This window comes from Ornithodoros turicata, chromosome 10, assembly GCF_037126465.1.
Source record: "Ornithodoros turicata isolate Travis chromosome 10, ASM3712646v1, whole genome shotgun sequence".
NCBI classification, from domain to species: Eukaryota; Metazoa; Arthropoda; class Arachnida; order Ixodida; family Argasidae; genus Ornithodoros; species Ornithodoros turicata.
The window spans coordinates 25,526,242-25,547,450 of record NC_088210.1 but is presented as its reverse complement, the minus strand read 5'-3'; the positions used below and the strand labels follow the sequence as shown (position 1 = coordinate 25,547,450).

The 21,209-nt window shown below is 44.4% G+C and overlaps 4 protein-coding genes across 4 annotated transcripts; 2 read left to right on the top strand and 2 right to left on the bottom strand.

The window, feature by feature from the left end:
• The first annotated feature begins 983 nt into the window (after positions 1-983).
• LOC135370365 (sesquipedalian-1-like) lies at positions 984-5,002 on the top strand. Its single transcript, XM_064604098.1, has 4 exons — positions 984-1,258; positions 2,383-2,655; positions 3,275-3,490; positions 4,193-5,002. The coding sequence occupies exons 2-4, from the start codon at positions 2,416-2,418 to the stop codon at positions 4,466-4,468; spliced, it is 732 nt and encodes a 243-aa protein (XP_064460168.1). The 5' UTR covers positions 984-1,258; positions 2,383-2,415; the 3' UTR covers positions 4,469-5,002.
• Positions 5,003-5,897: 895 nt separating this feature from the next.
• Positions 5,898-7,508, bottom strand: LOC135369771 (protein IWS1 homolog). Its single transcript, XM_064603290.1, has one exon. It carries the CDS (start codon positions 7,506-7,508, stop codon positions 5,898-5,900), a length of 1,611 nt encoding a protein of 536 aa, XP_064459360.1.
• A 1,432-nt stretch (positions 7,509-8,940) lies between these two features.
• Positions 8,941-15,942, bottom strand: LOC135371230 (leucine-zipper-like transcriptional regulator 1). The gene is made up of 20 exons (XM_064605305.1): positions 15,637-15,942; positions 15,389-15,541; positions 15,189-15,308; positions 14,879-14,958; positions 14,677-14,785; positions 14,457-14,595; positions 14,258-14,397; positions 13,947-14,093; positions 13,713-13,767; positions 13,041-13,244; positions 12,840-12,962; positions 12,466-12,604; positions 12,334-12,398; positions 12,069-12,185; positions 10,768-10,927; positions 10,513-10,691; positions 10,340-10,437; positions 10,138-10,243; positions 9,869-9,949; positions 8,941-9,676 (listed from the first exon to the last, which is right to left on the bottom strand). The coding sequence occupies exons 2-20, from the start codon at positions 15,529-15,531 to the stop codon at positions 9,491-9,493; spliced, it is 2,391 nt and encodes a 796-aa protein (XP_064461375.1). The 5' UTR covers positions 15,532-15,541; positions 15,637-15,942; the 3' UTR covers positions 8,941-9,490.
• A 232-nt stretch (positions 15,943-16,174) lies between these two features.
• On the top strand, positions 16,175-20,416 carry LOC135371231 (P2X purinoceptor 4-like). Its single transcript, XM_064605306.1, has 11 exons — positions 16,175-16,357; positions 16,664-16,847; positions 16,918-16,989; positions 17,089-17,173; positions 17,235-17,337; positions 17,515-17,604; positions 18,365-18,506; positions 18,708-18,838; positions 18,898-19,045; positions 19,213-19,314; positions 19,487-20,416. Exons 1-11 carry the CDS (start codon positions 16,221-16,223, stop codon positions 19,511-19,513), a joined length of 1,221 nt encoding a protein of 406 aa, XP_064461376.1. The 5' UTR covers positions 16,175-16,220; the 3' UTR covers positions 19,514-20,416.
• The last annotated feature ends 793 nt before the right edge of the window (positions 20,417-21,209 follow it).

Below are 21,209 nucleotides of genomic sequence, written 5' to 3'. Positions count from 1 at the left end.
TCACCCCACCCCCGGCTTCTTTCCGTGTTGATGTGCAGTATTATTACATGAAGCTGTTTGTTCACAAGTGGGCTCTCCTCTTGGGTTGTGTCGGGAAGAACTGCTATGACCGCTTACGTTTTGTATTGCCAACTGTGGGATTGGACAAGCGTAAGCTTGCCCACATCACGGTTCAAAAATAGTACTGCCCTCGCCCTAAAAACGAAGAGCACTACATTGTCTCCCTCCACGGCGATCATTAGAACGCCGATCTGAAGGGAGACTGCAGTTTCGAGCTTTTTGGCTCTCATCGGCACAGCGTAGGTTACGTTTCAACGATTATTGAGACAACTGTGCTTTTCTTGGCAGATGCAACATGACCACTGGCGTAGCAGAAGATTTAGGGGGTTTCAAACCCCTCCCGAAGCCGTATCTTTGGTAGAGCATTTGGGAGAGGGAAACGAGAGTAAAATCCTCCTCTCCCACGTAAGGTCACCATAGAACTCCCCCTGAAATATTTTTTTCTGGCTATGCCACTGAACTTGACCTTGAGTCCGAGGACAACGACGTGACAGGACGGATGAAGAAAAATACACGAACGACTCACAACGACATGACGGGAATTGATGTTCTGAGACTGCAACATACAGAGAGGACAAACACATAACAAAGCCTCAAGTGCCTAAAAATTGATGAGATCCAGAGGGTGTGGGGATGTGGGTTTGAGTCCTACATGGCTAACCTTTTCAGAAACTTCCTTTTTTCGTTACGACACCTCGCTTGTGACCCGTTCGCGTTCTTTGCTCAGTCCCAAACGATGATGTCGATAAAGTGATGTTGCGTTTGGTTGTGTTGGCTTTTCCAAGATTACACCAGCTTGGTTGCATCCTTCAACAGTATTTTTCCTCTCCGCCTTATTAAAAATATCCTACCCTAAGCGCTATCTCACCTTTCACGCAGAAAGATCCGCAACGGCAGTCCCTAGCCTTTGAAGGTCCGCGAATCGTCACTTCCTGTTCCTGTAGCTTCTGGCTTCTGCTCCTTGATTTTGCGTCGCGGTTTAGTGTAGTCAGTTTAGTGATGAAAATGTCGCTTGTGCCAACAAATCATTGAGTCAGTAGCTGCGGGAAAGCACTTAAATTAGTTCAAAACCTCCACGTTGTTTCCTGTGCATACTAGGGTTCAGATATGCGCTGCCACAAAAGGTGACATCGAGGAAGGAGTGGTTGGCTTGGAGCGCCAGCTAATTTTGAAGTCCATCTAAACGATCTAAACCATAGTATGTATTCCTCATTGTTTTACGCCATTTGTATCGAATATTTTACTATGCATACTTCAAGCATTTTCGGTGTAGAAACCAATGCGTGCTGGGCTAGCCGTCAATGACTGTACATGTGTTGCTAATCGTAATAATATAAGTGCCAGGGGCGTCGGAAGGTTGGGGCAGACCCCCTGAACTTTCCCTCGGAGCGTCCCGACACCCGATTTTTCACCTGTACCCGGCGTCAGAGACAGACTTGCTTTGAGCTCTGTTGCCGCGCAGGGTGAAAACAAACACCCGTTCAGAAACCATCCGCCCAATGTGACACTCCATGAGCAAACCTACCGTGCGAATCAGGAGCCTTGATTAGAAGACACAGGAAAACAAGGTGCCCCCGTAATGTCATCGGTGACATGGGATTATACCTTCTCCTCCTTTTTGTGCCCGGAGTGGTGAACGCGCAGAGTCATATTTCATGTTTTGTTTTTTTTTCTGAAAAACAAATTGCAAACATCAACACCTTTCGTGTCATTCGGTACAATGACCCGCACACACTTCTCCCTCCTTACTCCTGTGTTTGATGACATGCGTAGCGTACATCTGCTGTCTTTGCCTGTGCCACGGCCAGAACGTTCTGCAGAGCCTTTTCCGTGCAACTGTAATGACACCCTTGGCAGACGACACCATTGTGCTTCTGATATGAAAATTTCTTTTTCGCTTCGAGGTAATGAAGAACACGAGGTGGCCTGCCCGTGTGCATTATGTCCCCACACTCACCGGATTGCATGGACGAGTCGTTTCCAATAAGAACACATAGCCTTCATGACAAATTGATTTTAGATGTATATAACGTACATAGTTCATCCTGTACAGTGCCTCCGTTTTTTTTCTTAGTGCATTATATAGCCTCTAAAGTTTCCTGTTGCCATCGGTTTAGTTTGTGTTGAGTACAAGCTGCGTATTATAGACGTAATAAGTTTTCCCATAACAACAATAAGGACATCAATAGCTCCTTTTGGTAGGCTAGGTTGGGATAATAATCAGGGCTAGCCCTTCCTGCTATGAGGGACTTCCAAAACCCCTGATAAGTGCTACTGGATATGATTGAAGTTTATTCTCGTTGCTTTTCTGGCTACTTTCAGATAAGCCAGTTTGCTGTTCATCAACGGAAAACAATGAAGATCAACGACAAGAACCTAGTGTCGTTTGCCCAAAGTAAAACCCCCGTGGACCGTGAAGGGTGGCTCATGAAACGTGGAGAAGTGAACCGCGCATTCCAAAAGCGATGGTTCCTACTCAAGGGCAATTTGCTGTTTTACTTCGAAAAGAAAACTGATCGCGATCCGGTCGGCGCAGTCATCCTGGAGGGCTGTACGGTGGAATTGGCCGAGAATGAAGAGCTCTTCGCTTTCAAGGTATGCGTGTTAGGGATTGGTTTATGTATTCGCCCCGATCGCATGTACAATCATATGTCACTTATCCGGAGTTCAGATATCCAGAAAACACGTTATCCGGACCTAATTGCCGGGAACGGACCTGCTACCATGAGATTTCGTCTCTGTTATCCAGTTATCCCGTTATTCTTATCCGTGTCCAACCGATCTTCCAGGACCACAGTCATTCTGTTCCACTTGTCCGGAAAAGTGTCAACGTCCTCTGTTTTCATCCTCTGTCTCTGGCATGTGCTGTGTTCGCATTATTCTGGAAAAAGTCCATGGCACGGACTAACCTTCTGGGGCATTACCCTTCTGTGAACAGCAGGTTGATGCAGCGGGAGTCGTGGCTGATACCAAAATTTTGTCACACGCGTACCTGCTAATTTCAAGCAGCTCACTTCGCACAAATTTTTGAAGTAACGGTCCTCTCCTTGTTTTCGATTTCTGGAGCTATAAAGAGGTCTCACAAATTTTCGCGTTTCCCCAGAAGTTTGCTCGGTTTTCGGTTATCCAGAAATTCGGTGTGCGGACGAAATGGGACGACTACCAGGGTGTCCAGACAAGCGAGATATCACTGTGTATTAATTTCGTACCACAGATCTTATTCCACGGTTCCGGCCACCGGGCCTATGTGCTCTCTGCGGAGTCTCAAGAAGATATGGAGGGTTGGATGAAGGCCCTGGCCTGCGCTTCCTACGACTACATGAAACTCATGGTAGCAGAACTGCAGAGACAGCTCAGTGAGATCACTGAAGCCGAGAGACTAGCAAAGTGCGGGAACCCGGCACCTTTGCTTGCGGGAGGGCAGTTGCAGGTCAGCATAACATTACGTTACATTTGGAAGCTAACGGTGGCGCTACTCATCGGGCCAGTTATTGCTTACTCAGTTTCTGCAATACTTTGTACTTCAGCTTACCATAGTATTTTTGTACAAGCGTTTTTTTTTTTTTTGTTCCATGAGAGATGCTTTTTTCTCAAGTTGATTATTATCATCGTTCTACGTGTTTTCAGAAGAACCGTTGCTGTCGTCTGCTACGGTAGTCGTACGTGCGCCTCTGCACGTTCAAAATTCAAATTTCCATTGTTCAATCATGATTTAGATCTCGCAGGCTGATGAGTAGCGCCCCTAGCGGATTGTGCGGATGGGCTCCCCATAGGGGCTGCCGATTATGACATAGTCATTATAGTCTAGTAGGTTGTGGTTCAGCCACCCCCCCTCCCCACCCCACCCCAAAAAAAGGAAAAAGTTATACCTTTTGTAGTACATTCTGGAGAGGGAAATCCTCCACCCCCGTACAACCCCAACCTGAAATTATTTTTCTGGCCACGCCACTGCTCGTGCAGACTCCTGGCAGAGGAAAGTCGAGTTACAATCCCACATGCTTGGCATACCCAGTAGTGTCCTAAGCCCTTCTTGATTGGCCATCGCTGTGGCAGCCACAAGTCTTCTTTCGATGAATGCATTAAAATTTCACCATCGTGCTAGCTGCTGTATAAAGTCTTTCGTTTGTTTTAGGGCAACCGCTCGGATAGCTGCCTCTTTGTCCGAGATGGCTTGGGACCTGGCCGAAGGTTCAACCCGTTCGATCGCTTGGATGACGACGGGACCGCAAACGACTCGAGCACTGACGTGGCAACCAGTGGAAACCTGGTCGTACACGTGCCACAACTGCCAAAGTATGCATTTCCAGAACTGCATCGCCGGTACGGCATTAAATTCAAGAAGCTGGTGGAAGAACGAAAGAGGAGAGATGAAAAGGAAAGGGGCGTTGGAATCTTAATCGAGCTGTAGTGTACCAAACAGCATTCCGCGTCACCACTTCATGCAGCTGTCGTTCACTGAAGCAGAGAGGTCGCAACACTTGCTTGTCAAATCCTTGGAACTGCTTGCTTGGAAAGCTGTATTGTCATTGTGAAAAAACATGAATAACAAAGTTCCTTTTAAATATTACAAAGATAGAAAATTAAGATTGCTGTTCTCGTTCTCTGCCAAACTTGGCTGGGAACACGGTGAACACATCAAAGCTGTTTGTGCCTGAATTAATCTAATATGTTATGTCCATGTGCCAATCAATTCAAGCATGCTTCACTGCATACAGATCTACCAGGAGATCTGGAAATCCTAACACCCCCCTTCCCTTTAATTTCTGTCATCACCGTATGCTTCAATGGGCCTCGTGCAGTGTGTGTAGTATGCTGTCCTGGACCTGACCAGCTACACGTTTTGTTGCATATGTGATGTATAACCCATTATTATGTGTACCCACATGCTGTACTAGTCATTAAAATTGTTTCAGAAAGTTGAAATGCATGTTTCAGAACTGTGTTGAGGACCCCATCTTTCCCTTGACTCATCTAGGCAGACTGGGGACACCTCCTGATGATCACAATCTTTCCAAACAAGGATAAAAAGAAATGGCAATTGATTTGCTTGCAGATCAGATTACAGACAGACAGAAATCCTTCAACTTCCCTTTTGTATACACAACGTGTATCCTGTAAAGTCCCACTAGAACATTCAATGGTCAATACTGCAGTCCCTGAATTCACGTGTGAAGCTGGTTCTACAGTAACGGCATACGAACTTTATTGGCTTAGTTTTACCAAAATTGCGTCAAGAGTAAAATTGAACAGCTTTTCAATCACAGCTACATCTAAGTTTATTCCACGGGTCGCGGCACAGCACTTGTGAGAACACTTAACGTTGCTTACACAACTTTCAGTCACACTGCATGTGAATAGCATTATGCCCTACAACTCGTAATGCCCTGCGTGATCCACACTGTGCATCAACGAACGGGTGGGTACGCAAACTAATGCACTTTAAACCTGAAAATACAGGCAAGTGAACAGTTAAAGGGGAAAAAAATGGATTCTCACAGGCACACAATGCTCTTCCGAACAATATACATAATTTCCCCGTGGCAAGATAAAACCAAACCCCTAAAATCGTCAATATGTGGAATGAGTGAAATAGCAACTCGAACGTCATTTTTTTGGTACTGTCAAGCAAAGTGTGAACATTATTGCCCCTGAAACCAGCATGAGTTCCAATTAACTTTCTCCCATCCCAGAAAGTACAAAACTTCGTCTGAATGCCGTTTTTTTTTTTTTCATCAGACTCGTCTGCATACACAAAAACCCATGGAAGAATGAAATTTTGACCAAATCTTTTCTTTCCGTTAAAAGCCTTTAAAAGACTGCTTTCACACAGGACAGCATTACGACTGCTGACGCACCACATCTTCAAATATATCGGTGAGAAGTACTTTGGGTGTGATGTGAGCAAACTGAGACCAGCAAATAAGGGGAACCTTGACACCCATTGCGTCGATGTACACCTGGTGGGGATCACACCCTCCGAACACCACAGGCCTGGACCTGCGAGCCCGTGGGGCGTGCCAAGCTCTGTGCTGCCTCACGGTGTCTGGAAGCTCTATGGTGAGGAAGCGACCGTTGATAGCTCCGAGGCTCCGGCCGATCACATCTCTCAGGTAGCGATCGGATTCAACGAACTCCTCAAAGTTCCAGTCACAAACGTCGGACATGCTGCTGCCACCTTCAGATTTTGCAGACGACCAACTTTGTTCGTCAGCTCCTCCTCTGTGCTTCGCACCTGTTTTGGAGGCCGCCTTCGCCCGATGCTTCAGCTTCTTTGCAGTTTTATTTTGGGGTGTATTATTTTTACCGCCGTCTGCAACTTCTTCCGTTGCCATCTTTCTGCTGCGCTTGGCAATTTCAACTAGGGATTCATTTTCGCTCTCCCCTCCTTCATCACCAGTGCTCCTCAGAGTTGTTCTTGTCAGAGATAACCGTTTTCTTGTTGCTTTATCTGCCTTGCCTTCAGGTCCATCTACATCTTCAGGAACTTTTGTTTCGCCTTTTTTGCCAGAGGCAACAGCTCTCGTCGTTCTGCTCTGCTTTCCAGGTTCTACGAGAGCGTCACCATCACTGCTCCCACCTCCCTCCAGGTCTTGAGTTTGTTTTGTGTCCTTTGGTCCTGGACCTCCTGCAGCTGCAGCACGTTTGCTACTTCTAGGTCCTGCTCGATTCTTATGTAACATTCCTGCCATGGAAACCTTCAAGATGCTGTGCGATCGTCGTTTCGTTTGTCTTCGGCTGCTTCCTGCCTTTGAGCTAGGTTTGACGCTGCTTTTTGTGCGAGGTGACAGACGTCGATCACCTTCCTTGTCATCGTCGGAATCACTGGCTTCGTCACTCTGTGTGCCAGTTTCCTTTAGGGTGCTACCATCGGGCTCATGGACATCTTTTCCCTGACTTTCGTCAGGTTCTGCTTCCGATGTTGCTTCAAGGACTGACTCTTCAACGGGTGATGCACCTGCAGGAGCTTCTACTGACAGTTGTTCCTGCTCATCCGGCATTTCTTGTTGCTGCGTAGCGTCCTTATTGGTATTTTTACCTTCTTCGGATAAAACAGGATCCGACAGTGGGACGGTACCAGCTGATGAAGCTGGTTCGAGAGGGCTTTGTTCTTCATGCGCGTGATCTGTGTTTCCAGAACCGTTGTGCTGGCTCACATCTGTGAGCTTAACTTCGGTGCTGCACGGGGGGCTGCTGGTCATCGTGATGTCAACATCCATGACGACTCCCGAACTTTTTAACTCATTCACAATGTCAGCAATGGTTTCGCCAACTGAATGATCGTCAAAATGGACATTTTTCTGGGTCTCAACGGCGTTGCCGCTGTTACTGTCAGTGTCCATGGCCACAGCGTCTCGAAGTGCTGATGACGACTCAACGTCTTCGTCGATTACCTTCGCATCATGTCCCGTACAGTTTCCTTTGTCTTCTTCCAAAGCAATGTTTTCCATAACTGGGGTTCTGAATCACTGCGCTATGGTGTACCTTACTGCATTTGCGCGGGAAAGAGTGCGGTATTAGTAAAGAACGCCAACACAAAGTCTTCTCGCTGTTGCTTCTGGAACGTCACTTCAAACGTACGACATTTGATGAACAACGCTAGAGTTGCTTTTAAAGACCTGGGACTGTACAGAGAGCTAAATCTGTGGTTGTTACTTCTTCTTGCCACAAAGACTTCGCATCCGAACGGCACGCACGCCGCGACGCCTAATCTGTGCTTACTACAGGTGGCGCAGCGGTCAAGCTGGGCAGCGGCGGCTGCGGAAGCGGATGTGAAGGAGGCGAAAGCAGACGACAGTCGCTCCACAGTTCGCACTCGTAAAATGCCATCATTCACTATTCACTGCTCAAGGTGGAAACTCCATTCCAATTCTCCTGTCGGTTGGTGTCGTCTTCTACGTACGCACCGCACAAAGTTCGCCCACGGTGATGAAACTCCCCAATCGTAATCACAAAATAAAGTTGTTGTTGGTATACAGGTCGTCCCCCAACTCACAAACTACGAGGAAGACAGAAAAAGTTAGAAAAAAAAAAAAAAAAAAAAACGAAGGATCCTTTGTGAAACCAGCAGTATTTTTCGTTTGCCCCTTTGCCGCATTCTCGATCATATTCATTATCGATTAATTGGTTTGGCTGTTTGAGGAATTGCTGCGAGCATACATGGCTGCCTTCAAATTAAGTGTTATTTATAAGCTAGGGTTTATTCTTCCCTTCCTCCCCTGGTACCTTCACCCTTCACCACCCAAACCACGCAGCACATGTTGCCACATCAACTCTCAATTATTCGAGACTGTCCAATTGGTGCAACGATGAACAACGCACCAAAAATCACAATCTGTGACTGTTCGACTAACGTGACCAAGCACTGTTGTTGAAGCATGAAAGGGAGTAAAAGCCCTATCCATGGAATCGGAATTTTGGAAACTGACAAATTGGGATGCAACACACTTGGTATACATACCTTCTGTTCTTTGGTTTTCTTTGCATGTCACACCAACTTCCACTTTGGCACACTGACAATGCAGTGGTGAGATCCTGTTTATCTGCCAGCGCATGAAGCACAAAGTAATTTTGCCAGGTTATTTACAACAAGCAGATCCATGTAAACTCAAGAGCGTGATTAACAATGCGTGTTACCCATTTATTGCAAAGTAGTGTGCCTCTGACTAGATAATTTTTTAATGCATTTTGCTAGAGCTGGAAATATAAGAAAAATCTTTGAAAGGCCACAAAAACATGACAGAATGGAATAGCTTTGCCCATGCATTCATTTGTCATGTAATGCCCATGTTTTGGGGCAATGCATGTTTTGTTACAATGCATATTGCATGTTGTTAATGCATGTTTTGGGGCAACCTGCACTAAAATGCAATACTCGACATGCATGGCTCTCCAATTTTATTGAACCACATAGATCCTTTGTGCTCAACACGCATTAATTTAATACTTTCCCACACTCAATCGCTTAATTTTATCTTCAGATAAATTGCCCCATATCTATATTGGAAGGTGCACATGCAACATTGCAGCTCCGATCGATGCTGAAAAAAAAAAAGCATTCACACTGTTTGACGCAGCAACATTACCCAGATTGGAGAAGGCATACTCAGCCGCTCAGCACTGTGTGACGACTGGGAAATAGTGTGTAGTGTTACGGTTTCACAATATTTACAGGGAACCATGTAGGTGATGTGGCCATGTTAACCCTTAAATGTACCTATCTCTCTCTCCTCGCATATTTGCAATGTACTTCTGTAAGATAAGAAAGACCCGCATCAGATACGTGCACTCATTCAAAATGAAACTAACTTCAGCCTCCTCCCTAATTTCCTCGCAAATGCATTTGTACCACAAGTACAGTTTTGTGTGGGAATGTAATAGAGGGAACACTAAACTGCTCGTTAATCTGGCGCAGTATCGGAATGGAAAAAAGTCATTTGGAAGAGTCGTGCAGGGTGGAAATATCGCACACAAGGCCACCAATGGCGGCATCACTGCAGAGGCTCGCGGATGAAACGTCTTGGCACAGTTTAGATTCACTCAGGTGGTCAGCCACTGCCCCGACAATATCGAGGAGGAGGTCTTTGCTCAGGCAACGCAGCCTCGGCAAACGGGCCACCTGCGCAGGAAATCTTATTTTAGCCTGAGGACTGCACGGAACAACTAGCAACTTTATTATGAGATGATGAGTTGGGGAGAGAGCATTCACGGGGAGTTGCCAACTCCCCATGAATGCAATGCAACGCAATGAGTTGCACATGAATGCAAACAATGGTGGGGGGGAAAAGCAAACAAAACAAAATAAACTCACCTTAGGGAAATGATGGACTATTAAGCTTAGAGCATGCTTTTTCATATCGGTTGCTTGTATCTTATCTGCGGCTTCTAGGATCTGTTGGGAGAGAAAATCGAAGGTATGCGCATAAATTCCTGGATTTCAGCTCTATATTGCGAGGAGGATGGAAAGTGGTTCTAGCCTCATCAAGCATTTCCATTGGACGAGGCTAATGCACTGCATGAACAGTAATCTTAACCATCCTATTACAATGCATGTAGGAGTAGTAAAATAACTGCACTTGCCTGGATCACATTTTCAAATGTAACGTTCATCTCCAAGTTCTCTTTGCAAAAAGCTTGCAGACGGTTATTCGTGAAACCGTAGAAATATGGTGCAGAGAAAAGGTAGCTATACCGGCCAATCAAGGAAATGTCAACATCAAAAATCAATTTCAAAATTCCACTAATACTTATTTTAAGGCACTCCAATGAGCAAATAGGATACAGTGAATCTTCAGGTGGCATCGAGACCTCTCCATAATAGATATACTGTAGAAGTGTATTGAAAGACTGCAGTGATGGGATCATTTCACCAATTGCTATCTGGAAGATAAGACCGATAAAAAGTAGAATCAGACATGTGATGTGAATCTTGACTCGTTAGGTCCAAGTTCATACATTGACAGTATTGTGGTCCGGCATGAAGGAACGAAACATGGCCTCAAAGTAGCTGCATCGTGCCGCGAGCACAGACTTGTGAGCTGGAATGGGCTGACCATCCAACATGAGCGTTATATCACAAAATTCCTTTCCCGTGTCTTTCAGAAATGTGTCCATGTCTTGCTCAAGTGTTGTTCCTATGAAAGAAATGGAATCCGGATATGAAGTGATGGAGCCTGTAATGCACATGACTGCAGCATGTGTTCTGCACACCTGTGTAATCACAAAGCGGTTCCTGCAAACACCGTACAGGTGGCATCTGGCGGCGGCGTATTATCTCGACCATGAGCGGCTGGGCGATGGTTTCGAATTCTTTGCTCATGACGATCTGGTTGTAGGTGCTCTCCTTTACAATAAACTTCAAACAAAATTCCTGAAAACAGAATGACAGTTTATGACATTTAAACATTTATCTACAACTGGCACTGGCTCGAAATGTACTCAGAGTTGATGGATGAATTGGAGAAGATGTTAATTTCACTTTGGCAGCTTCATACTCCAGTGGTGGGCAACCTCCTCGGTGCAAACCTCACGTTGGTTAAAAGGACGGTCGCATCGGTTCCAGTGGATTTTGAAACTATAGTGTCATTTTATTCCCCCGGGACTCCTGGCTACGGTATCGAAAAATCCCACGAGAAATAGTGGCGTACCGTATTTTTTCGAATATAAGACGACCTCTTCTTCCTAAATTCAGTGTTCCAAAGTCAGGGGTCGTCTTAGATTTGAGCGCCACAATGAGGTCAGGGGAGAGGCGGAAAGGGGTGACAGGATCGGCCAATAGTGCGGCGCGATTGATATCACGTGTTGCGGTGTCAGCGCGATGCAAATTCGGCAATACAGGCACCATGGGGACGTCATTCATTCACTTTCATGGTGTCTGTCTCCTGCGTTTCGATGAAAAGTAAACACTTTCGTGAATACAGCAACAATATAGCGGAGGCAAGGCGGTCTCAAGTATCGAAAGCACATGTTACAAGGTGGCTAAAACAACAGGGAGAGATCAAGAATTGTACCAGCACAGTGGATTTAGGACACTTGGTGCAATGTTGTCATGCACGCTGTTAAAAATTATGGTTTGTCTAACTCTTTGGACAGAACGGAGGACAATGAGCTGTGGGCAGATAACAACAAAGAACAGAGTTGCGAAGAAATTGATGACTAATAAATGGTATTGATTCCAACTGTTTACTTTTTTTTTTCCAAATTCGTGTACCCTGAACTCGGGGGGGGGGGGGGGGGGGGGGGTTCGTCTTAGATTCGAGAAAATACGGTAGACTGTTAATCGATGGAATACATGACAAGAGCAGACTCGATAAACTCTGGAAGAACCAATGAGGGCGCGACCTGGAGTAATGTGTCTCATGAGCTACGGGCGTCGCACTCCACTCCTCCGCTTAGGGAGTGGAGTTATTGCCCCCCTTCCCCCGTAGCCTTGATGTAAATGTACGTAAATCTTATGTAGCCATATGTACTTTCACACAGGCACTCTAATCTTATGAGAGATGCCAAAGTACCTTGATGAAGTCGAGCCGTAAATCTGAAGCGTTCTGTAGTGCAACGAGGACGTTGCGGTGGTTAATAGCTGCTTCAAGATACTGCACGCAGAGGTGCTCGAGACGTCTCATGTGAAACTGTAAGGTTAAGAAAATATGTATATATGAACACAAAATGTACAATGGAAGCATAAAAATATATGAAATGTGGAACAGATCTGAAAATTACCATGGTTTTGCTATACATCTTTAACGAGAACATGCTGCTAAGTAAATCTTATTTTACCTGCACAGCAAGTCGATAGACATCCATCATGAGCAGGACAATCCGATCACTCATAGGATCTCGACCTTCAAAATTTAGTGCGGTAGGAGTAAGTGCAACACGGTAATTATCGGTTATATATGTACGACTTACTCTTTTTTGTTGGATCAATGCGATCGGTGTATATGTAGGTAAGAACCAATTCAAAGGCTTCAGGAACAGCATCTCTGAGTCGAACTCTAAGCACAGGTGTGACTGCGGCTGACATACTGCCATCCGCCCCAGGACACAACTAAACAATTGAGAAAAAAAAACTGTTCAACACGTTCCATCTACACAGCTAATGTCTGATTTATTGCAGCCTAACATAAGCAGAACTGCCGCATGTGTGAGTGAAGGTACCTCTGAACAGGTGATATGAACCTAACCATACCATATCGTAACTAGCATAACCTCAAGCTGCCTATTTGTAACACTGTTAATAATGTAATTGATCGGAGTGTTGACCACTGAGCATCGTCACTTACATCAACCAGAGCGTGATCCAAGTCACGATCCTCCTGTTTTTCTCTGGCACGCCGGATCTTGTCGCGGAGCCACTGCGACCGGGCTGCCACAAATGCAATGTGGGCTGGAATCACTATGTCCTCCTATTTTAGCAACAGCAGTCTATCACTTTCTGCAACTCAAAGAATATAATGCAAAAAAAGAAGCAAAAATGGCATTACTGGTCCGACCAGGAACTGGACATCGCAGAACTGCCTGCTTTCCAAGAGACGTCCAAAATCATCGTGTAGTGTGCAGCGGGGATAGCAGGAAAACTGAAATCGAAACATCTCGCGGCTGCGCACGTTGTTGTCAACAGTGCCTCCAAAGACGTACATTGCGTCTGCAACGACAGCGGCAGCATGGAATAAACGGCCCGAGGGAACCTAGGAAGAAAAATTCGTGCTTAGTTCAACGATGTGACTTTTTTCTCGTGATCGTCTCTTCTATCAAACCAGTAGTTTCATTTTTTTTTATTTGATATGTTTTTTTTGTTTTGCATGATTACTAAAATGGTCCTGTGGTGGTGTTGATGATGCTCGGACCAGTGCTTTGTCCAGGACCAGAAGACGGTGGGGGAAGGTGATATTATTAGTTACCTTGTAACAGCTTTGTGCTACAAAGATATCCATGCACGAAACACATGAACTGATGTGGCTCTGCCCTCTACGTCTGTCCGTGTTCTGTTATCTTCCACTTTTAGTGAAATGGCAAATGGCTAATTTATTGAGCTTCGCATTTATTATGTTGGTTGCGTTATGTCTGACTACAGGGACGCATGTGAACTCAATGCTGAAAGTCCCTTCGAAGTCATACAGTGTATCAATCAATCAATCAATCAATGAAAGTAGTACCTGACTATCCAATGAAGGTTGAATGATTGACCATGTCTGTGAGTCCAGATCAAAGCTGAAAATGTGACAGAGCTCAACTTCAACTTTGCAATGTACTGGCAATGCAATAATATTGACACGCGCTAATATGTAAGCTTTATGGCCGCTCATAAACACAGTTGTTTCGCGGTGCTAATATAAAATTTGAAAGAAAAAAAAAATACGCTTTAAGGACACAAAGACAGCAAAGCTCACCAATGCAGGTCATTAGGTAAAGTGTTGTCGGCCGTTCCGCCGAACACGTAAAGATGTCTGTCAAATGCAACCATGGTATGCCCATAGCGTCGTGTGGGGGGAGCAGGAGCTCCTCTCAGAATGTGCTCAGTCGAGATTCTCGCCCAGCTACCAAAACAAAGATTAAATCGTAAAGAATAAGTAAAGCCCACAAATTACAAAATCGAGCGATTACGGCAAAATCCGCACACCTAAACCTTTCGAAACAAGCCAGCGAAAGTTATACAGAGACGTTTGAAAAGAACGTGGTGGTGTTCTACAAAAGGACTTACAATTTTGTCTTAAAATGGAACTGAAAAAGGCTATTCGTGATCTTCGCGCCGCTCTGTCCAGAAAAAACAAACATGCTGTCCCGCGCCACTGCAACAGGAAAGTTACAGCACGTCGGAGGGCAGTCGCCTCGCTGTGGCACCTGGTGGGAAATTTCTGCAATCACAACTACGTTACGGGGAAAACGAAGACGACCGTCACCTCTTCCCAGGTTCGAGAATCCCCCAGGAGTGAGACAGACCACATGTCGTTCAGGCGAGCATTGCCGTCGTATCCGGCAAAGATCCAGAGTTTGCCGTCGTACACAGCGGCACCGTGAGCAGACCGGGGGACGGGCATCCTACGGGGGAAATGCACCGTGTAAGAGCCTCGCATCGGGTAGTGGACCGACCAGTACGGAGACAACAAACCAGTAGCGTACCTCCCCTCAAACTTCCACTCCGACCACTGGCCAGTTGTAAAATTATACTCGAAGAGATCATTTTTATTGGCAAGGTTCGAGTTTGAGTGAATGTCACCTGTGTAACCACCTGCAGGAAAAATTGTGAGAGCAAGTCACGAGAATTGCTGTCCGAAATAAAAGTACGAAACAGACGTAAATTTATCTACACCATCATGCTCACCAAAAACAAACATGCTTTTTTCGTGTACGACTCCCGAATGATGATATCGTGGAGCTGGAGGACATCCGGTCGTAAAGGCTCTACAGGTAGATTCAATACAATATCTGGTCAAATAGGCTGATATGCAGTCCAGTTTTTAAGCCGTGCATAGATAGGGTAAATGGGCCAATACGCAGAACAGTGTAATGGCAGACGTTGTACAAAATGTTTAATTTGTTTACAGTAAGCATGTATTCTGCTAGAGTGCTTTTTGTTTGAATGCGCTGTGTTGCCCTAGCACCCTTTCAGTGGAAAAGAAATTAGACCTCACCTTCCCCACGACTTATCTCTCACATCAAATCGTAGCAGGTCATTTAGCATTTGCTTGCCGTTGTCACCTCCAAAAACATATATGGCATCCTTATAGGCAACAACTGTGTGCTTGCTCCGCCTAGAGATGAAATAACAGCATTTCAAAAACTGCCTCCTGAGAGAGCTGCATCGTACGACACATTCCGAGAACGAACCGACCTGGCTCCTACAAACTCGTCGCAGTTCGGCATTTGTCTCCATCGGTGCACGGTTTCGAAGGGGCCGAAGTCAAGTGTCAAGCATTCCGCGCTCTCGGGCCAATTGTGGTCGAAATCAAATCCTGGGGGTCTGGCTATGGCCATCGTCTGTCAACTGACGAGAGATTGGAAGACGTCTGATATACGTCAAAACGACAGTCTCAACAACATGTAAAAATAAAAACGGTGTGCTGTTTTACGGGAACATACCTGCCTCACCAGGAATCGAAATGACGTACTTCTTATGTCAGAAGGTGAAGGTGATGCTAGTTATGTGACGAACGTGCTGCGATGAACGAATACGTTCCTCACTGACTGTCTGTCGTGGAATTGGTCGCTCATAAAATTCCCTCAAAACGTAACCACTCATCTCTGTGGAAAGCAACCCCTGCTGTTGGTAATGCCTGTTGTTATTGTTATCTTACGCCATCACAAAACAAAACATCCCACATCTTCGAGGAAGCACTCAAAACAAGAAAACCAAACTGCCTAGCGCTAGTACCTATTTACGCCGATATGTGGCACCATTAGCAAAAACCCTTCGTTGCCAGTACCGCGAGCGAATGCTTCGTTGGTGTCTTGGTGTCTTGTTTATTTCTTCATCTCGTTTAATTCTCTTATCATACTTTAACACGAACTTTTAGAGTTAATTAATACGGAAGTATTCGAAGACTCTCTTTATCGTTTTTGTGATATAGTCTGTCCTTTCCCATCCGTTCTCTTCCGCCGTGCTGAGATACCGAAACCAACCGAACGAAACTATCGGCTATCGGTGTCATTCGCACCGGCACATCATGGGGTTGAACTGTGTGAAAGCGACTGGAACCTATTTCTTTGAATATGACACTTTAAAAGTGGTGCATATAGGTAATAAGAAAATCGGCGTGATCAACAGGCTCGTACAAATGCTCATTTTGGGCTACATCATTGGGTAAGCTGTTTGTTTGCTCGCTTTGGAGGCGTAACATTGCTATTTCTTCCATCGATGAATCACGGTTTTCTCGTAACCGACCACGCTGTAAATAAACTATATCTGCACGTTTTGTATACGTTGCCACGAGGTATTATAATTATAACAGAAGAAGCTGTGCCGTACACAAATTTCCCAGCACCGCGCTGTCACATATACGTGACGAAATGGTTTCGTGTGAAATATGGTAACCATAGTGTTTCTGCTTCACCTTGCGCTGTGTACGTCACGTCTCTTGTTGTATATCTACTTAATATTTCTCAACAGGTACGTCATCGTGTACAGGAAGGGGTACCAGCAGTTCAGCGATTTTAACTCAGCCACAACAACTAAAGTGAAAGGAGTGATTAGCACAGAAGACCTGCAAGATGATGCATTTTACCCATTCCTGAATGATATCTCAGTTTACAAAAGGATCTGGGATATAGCCGACATTGTAGTTCCCCCAACGGTAACGAATGTTGCCAATAATACAGAGTATATATCGATACATGCATGAAACTGCGTGCATATACTTGCAGGAGAATAACGAGTTCTTTATTTCCACGAATCTGATCATCACTCCAAATCAACAAGTTGCAACGTGCCCCGAAGTATGTTACCTGTATCTTTTATCCTGTACTGTAAGGATGTACGTTGTAGAATTTGCAGTATAAATTCTAATTACTTGTCATTTTCGTTCTCTCCCTAAGGCATATGATGTTTCACAAGCTCATTGCAAATCTGTACACGATACTACAACGTGTAAAGCGGGAGAACCGTTGCTTTTGGGAAATGGTAATGTTTTCTTCCAGCCTTGTAAGATATTTCAAATTTCACTGAGACTCCCACATTACAGGAATCATGACTGGACGATGCATACGAGCTAGACCTCCTCACAACTCGTCACACGTCTGCGAAATTAGAGGCTGGTGCCCTGTGGAACAAGATTACGGACCACTGTATGTTCATTTGCCGAACCAAAGCATAAAGGAAATAGACCAATATGTGCGTGAAGCACGCATAAAAAGCACAATTCAAAACACTACCATGATTTTCTTTTTTTTTACCTGGAGTGTGGCCTCAGTAAAATACATTAATTATGCTTCTTTCCCAATTAACATTTTTTTTACGTACAGGAGGAACAAAACTGCCCTTCTTGAAGACGTCGCAAACTTTACAGTTCTGATAAAAAACTACATCGATTTTCCACTCTTCAGAATAAAGAGGTAAGGTTCAGACCCTGCATCCATATCTCACTGTGCAACAGATATGAAATATTGTTTCATTATACTTGATTACACAATGGGACAGCCAGACATAATGCAAGCAAGATAAGTGCGGTCGGAGTAAGTCCTGCCTTTGCTTCAGTAGATAAGAGTGTTTCATGCAGACAAATGAGTCAGAGATTCATACTGAAAAAAAAAAGAAAAGCGAGAGGAGGGACACAGAACAAAAAAGGGACACGCATGTTCAATTGTTGTATGCCAGATCTGAACATATCCTGAGCTATTAACTGAACTATGCAGGCAAAATCATATTTTTTTTTATGTCTGCAACTTTGTTAGAGCCTGAAGTTTTAGGGTTTCACCCGATTCTTCCCCGAATTGAAGGTTGCCTCTTTAGGGTGAAACCCCGATTTTTATTCAGCAAATTGCACTCAGCGAAACGTCTGTAGCGGTGTACACTAGCTTGTTTGGCACAAACACAATTACATTACCGTTTGTCCCAAACTGGTGCAGGTTGTTAGGGTAATAGGGCCTGATTTCTCCCAAAATTTAGCGCACTGAAAGTTTTTTTCACCCAAATTCCCAATAATTTTTGAGCACATGTTTATTTCCCCGGTTTTTACGCCCCAAATTTGGAAAAAAAATATTTCCCAATAACCTTGGCTTTGGTTATTGGTTAGAGTGTTGGTTATTGGTTAGGTTATTGGTTATTGTGCTTTACTTGCTCAACCACTTTCTTTTTTTTTTTTTTTGACTGCAGGAGAAATATCCTCGACTCGGAAAATAGCACCTACCTCAGGAACTGCCTGTACGAGCCCACCACACATAGTCTCTGCCCAGTATTCCGCATTGGCGACATAGTAAAGAATGCTGGAGTTGAATTCAGCGAGATAACCATGAAGGTGTGTATACGCCGGGGTGAAGACTGCGGCCTCTTTCCCCTTTGCAGTACCAGAGTTCATAAAAGTTCCTCATTCCCATTGAACGTTAGTGTATTGGGCAACAGAAAATGATCTGCTTACTTCAGCACCAACAACAAACTTGCAGTAGGGCGTTTCAAAGCATGCGGACAGCAGTAAATGCTATAACTTGGAATTTTACAGGGTGGCGTCATTAGAATCCTCATCTCGTGGGACTGTAACCTGGATTTTGACGTCAAATATTGCATCCCAACCTACAGTTTCTCAAGGCTAGATGACCCAAGCGTTGCCCTCGCAAAGGGTTGGAACTTCAGGTATCCACAGTAGGCTTTCTCTTTCACAATGGACAGTTTCATTTCTGATATCTTCGCAGGTACCCAAAGTATTATAACGAGACCACGAGGACGCTGGTGAAAGCATATGGCATTACGTTTGCTATCCTGGTACAAGGACGAGCAGGAAAATTGAGTCCAATACCCATAGCCATCAACCTGGGTTCAGGGCTTGGGCTGATGGTCGTCGTAAGTGTTTAATCTATGATATTACTGCAGGTAGTGCAATGTGATGCACATTTCTTCTATCAAACAGGCTGTGTAATCATATACATAGAGTGAAGTTACAGCAAAGCTCTCTACCTGGTTCAATACTACAGTTTTATCTTATCTCATCTCTCTCTCAAATATCACAGGCTACAATATTTTGTGACCTCGTCGTTGTACACTGTCTCAGGAAACGGAAGCTCTACAAAGCCAAGAAGTACAAATTTGTCTCAAGCGAGGAACACTTCACTGTAGGTACCATTAGCGAGTGTTTCTTATCCTGCATGATTTTAACACACACACACAGAAGCATTTTCGGAGATTGTCTCAATTATTTTCGCAGGCTGCTGCGATATTTGCAAGTCAGCATGCGGACGTTTTCTAACACTGCCCTTTTCCCACCCTTCCCATGTAACCTTTCAGAATGATACGGGGGAATTGATAGGGTAATCTAGATACCCAATCATTTCCTCACAAACCAGCCCATGAGAGAAAAAGTGAAGTGACAGAGCCTGGAAAAGATGCATGCAAAGCCATTACCAGAAATAGCTTGAGGATTGCCAGCACATTGCATCAGAAGAGGGTTTCTCATCTACCTTGCATCAACTATCACATGGGGTGCCGCCGATGTTACACAGGCTTATTGAGAAAGTGCTGCTCAGTGGGAAAATGGTGACTAACACAAAAGGCCTTTGATCCTCATTCGAACAATTGTCTAAACGGTTTTCTGAATGCGAGTGATGTATTAACAACACCTGACTGCAACCTAGGCTGCTGTGATAGTTAATGAATTAACCGGTACAAATAACCATGTTTTGTTCTTACACTGGCTTTATATTTTGTCTCCCGGGAATTATTGTCACCATGTCTCCCCTTCCGTTTTCTTTTATTCCAGGTTAATACTGGCGTTACATTTTCAGTTAGGGCTTTGACTGCTTGTTCGTGGGGTGTTGTGCCAGATTAACGCAGGTACTCTACACCTGAGAAGTGTTTGAACGAAATTGTGTTACATTCAATTGTCCTTGCAAATTTATACTTGAATTTATATGTGAATAATTTCCTGAATGTCACGGTTGATTAAGTGGTGTGGTGTGGAGTGAGAAAGCAATATGGGGTGTCCCCATTAACACCTACTGAGATTTAAAAGTGTCCTAGTCACCAGTATTTCTTTCACTGTGCCAGATTAATTAATTAGGTAAGATTAATTAGCTAGCATTCAAAATATTGTTTTGAAGGACCTGCATGTTAATTGGAAATTTGTAGAGTACCTTAAGAAAGACCTGACTGAGGGATTTCCAATAACATATGCTTGGTGTCTGTGTGGGTTTGTGCTTTTGAGCTGAAAAAAATATTTTAAGAAAAAATGGTGTGCTGCTGTTGCAGGGTATGCTGTCACATCGTTTTTTATTATTACTATTGTTATTAAGTATTATTATTATTGTGCAGGGTTTCTTTTCTGTGCCACACACACACATTTACAGAAAAAAGCTACAATGCATAGCAAGAGTTGGTAACAGGATAGATGACTCTCAGTGTTGGTATGGCGTTCGAGTATTTCAGATTAATTGAAAGTATTGAGCCAACAAAAAAGCTTCGGACATTGGTTTCTGGTCTGTCCCTATCTAAGTGAACTCCATTATCTCTGATATTAATACGGAATTATGTACTTTAAAGCTTTTGTGTACCATCAAGTAGGAGATCTGCTGTATTTGTTCTCACACTGTGATATGGAGCAGCTCCACAGAGGTGTTACTACTGTAAGCTTGGGAACTTTCTAGAAACCCTTTATTACTTGATATATCCCAGTTGTCAATTCTGCACCACTTTCTGCAGGGCAGTATTTTCTGAATTCATCGAGATATGTAGAAACATTGTCCATTCGTTTCTCCACCTGCAAAATTATGGACATGCGTGTAAACAAAGTGCTTTCTAATTTGCAACTCTGGCACTGAAGCTTTCCCAACGGGCAGCTGCTGCAAAGATGGGAAATGGTTCCATCGTTCCTACATGTACAGAGATATGATCCACAATGGATTTCAAGCAACAGCCAAGGCCTGCCTCATGCACAATTGTATACCACTGGTACAGTATGTACCAAATATGTGTAACAACCTGATTTAGCGAAAGAGCACATGCGACGTGTTTT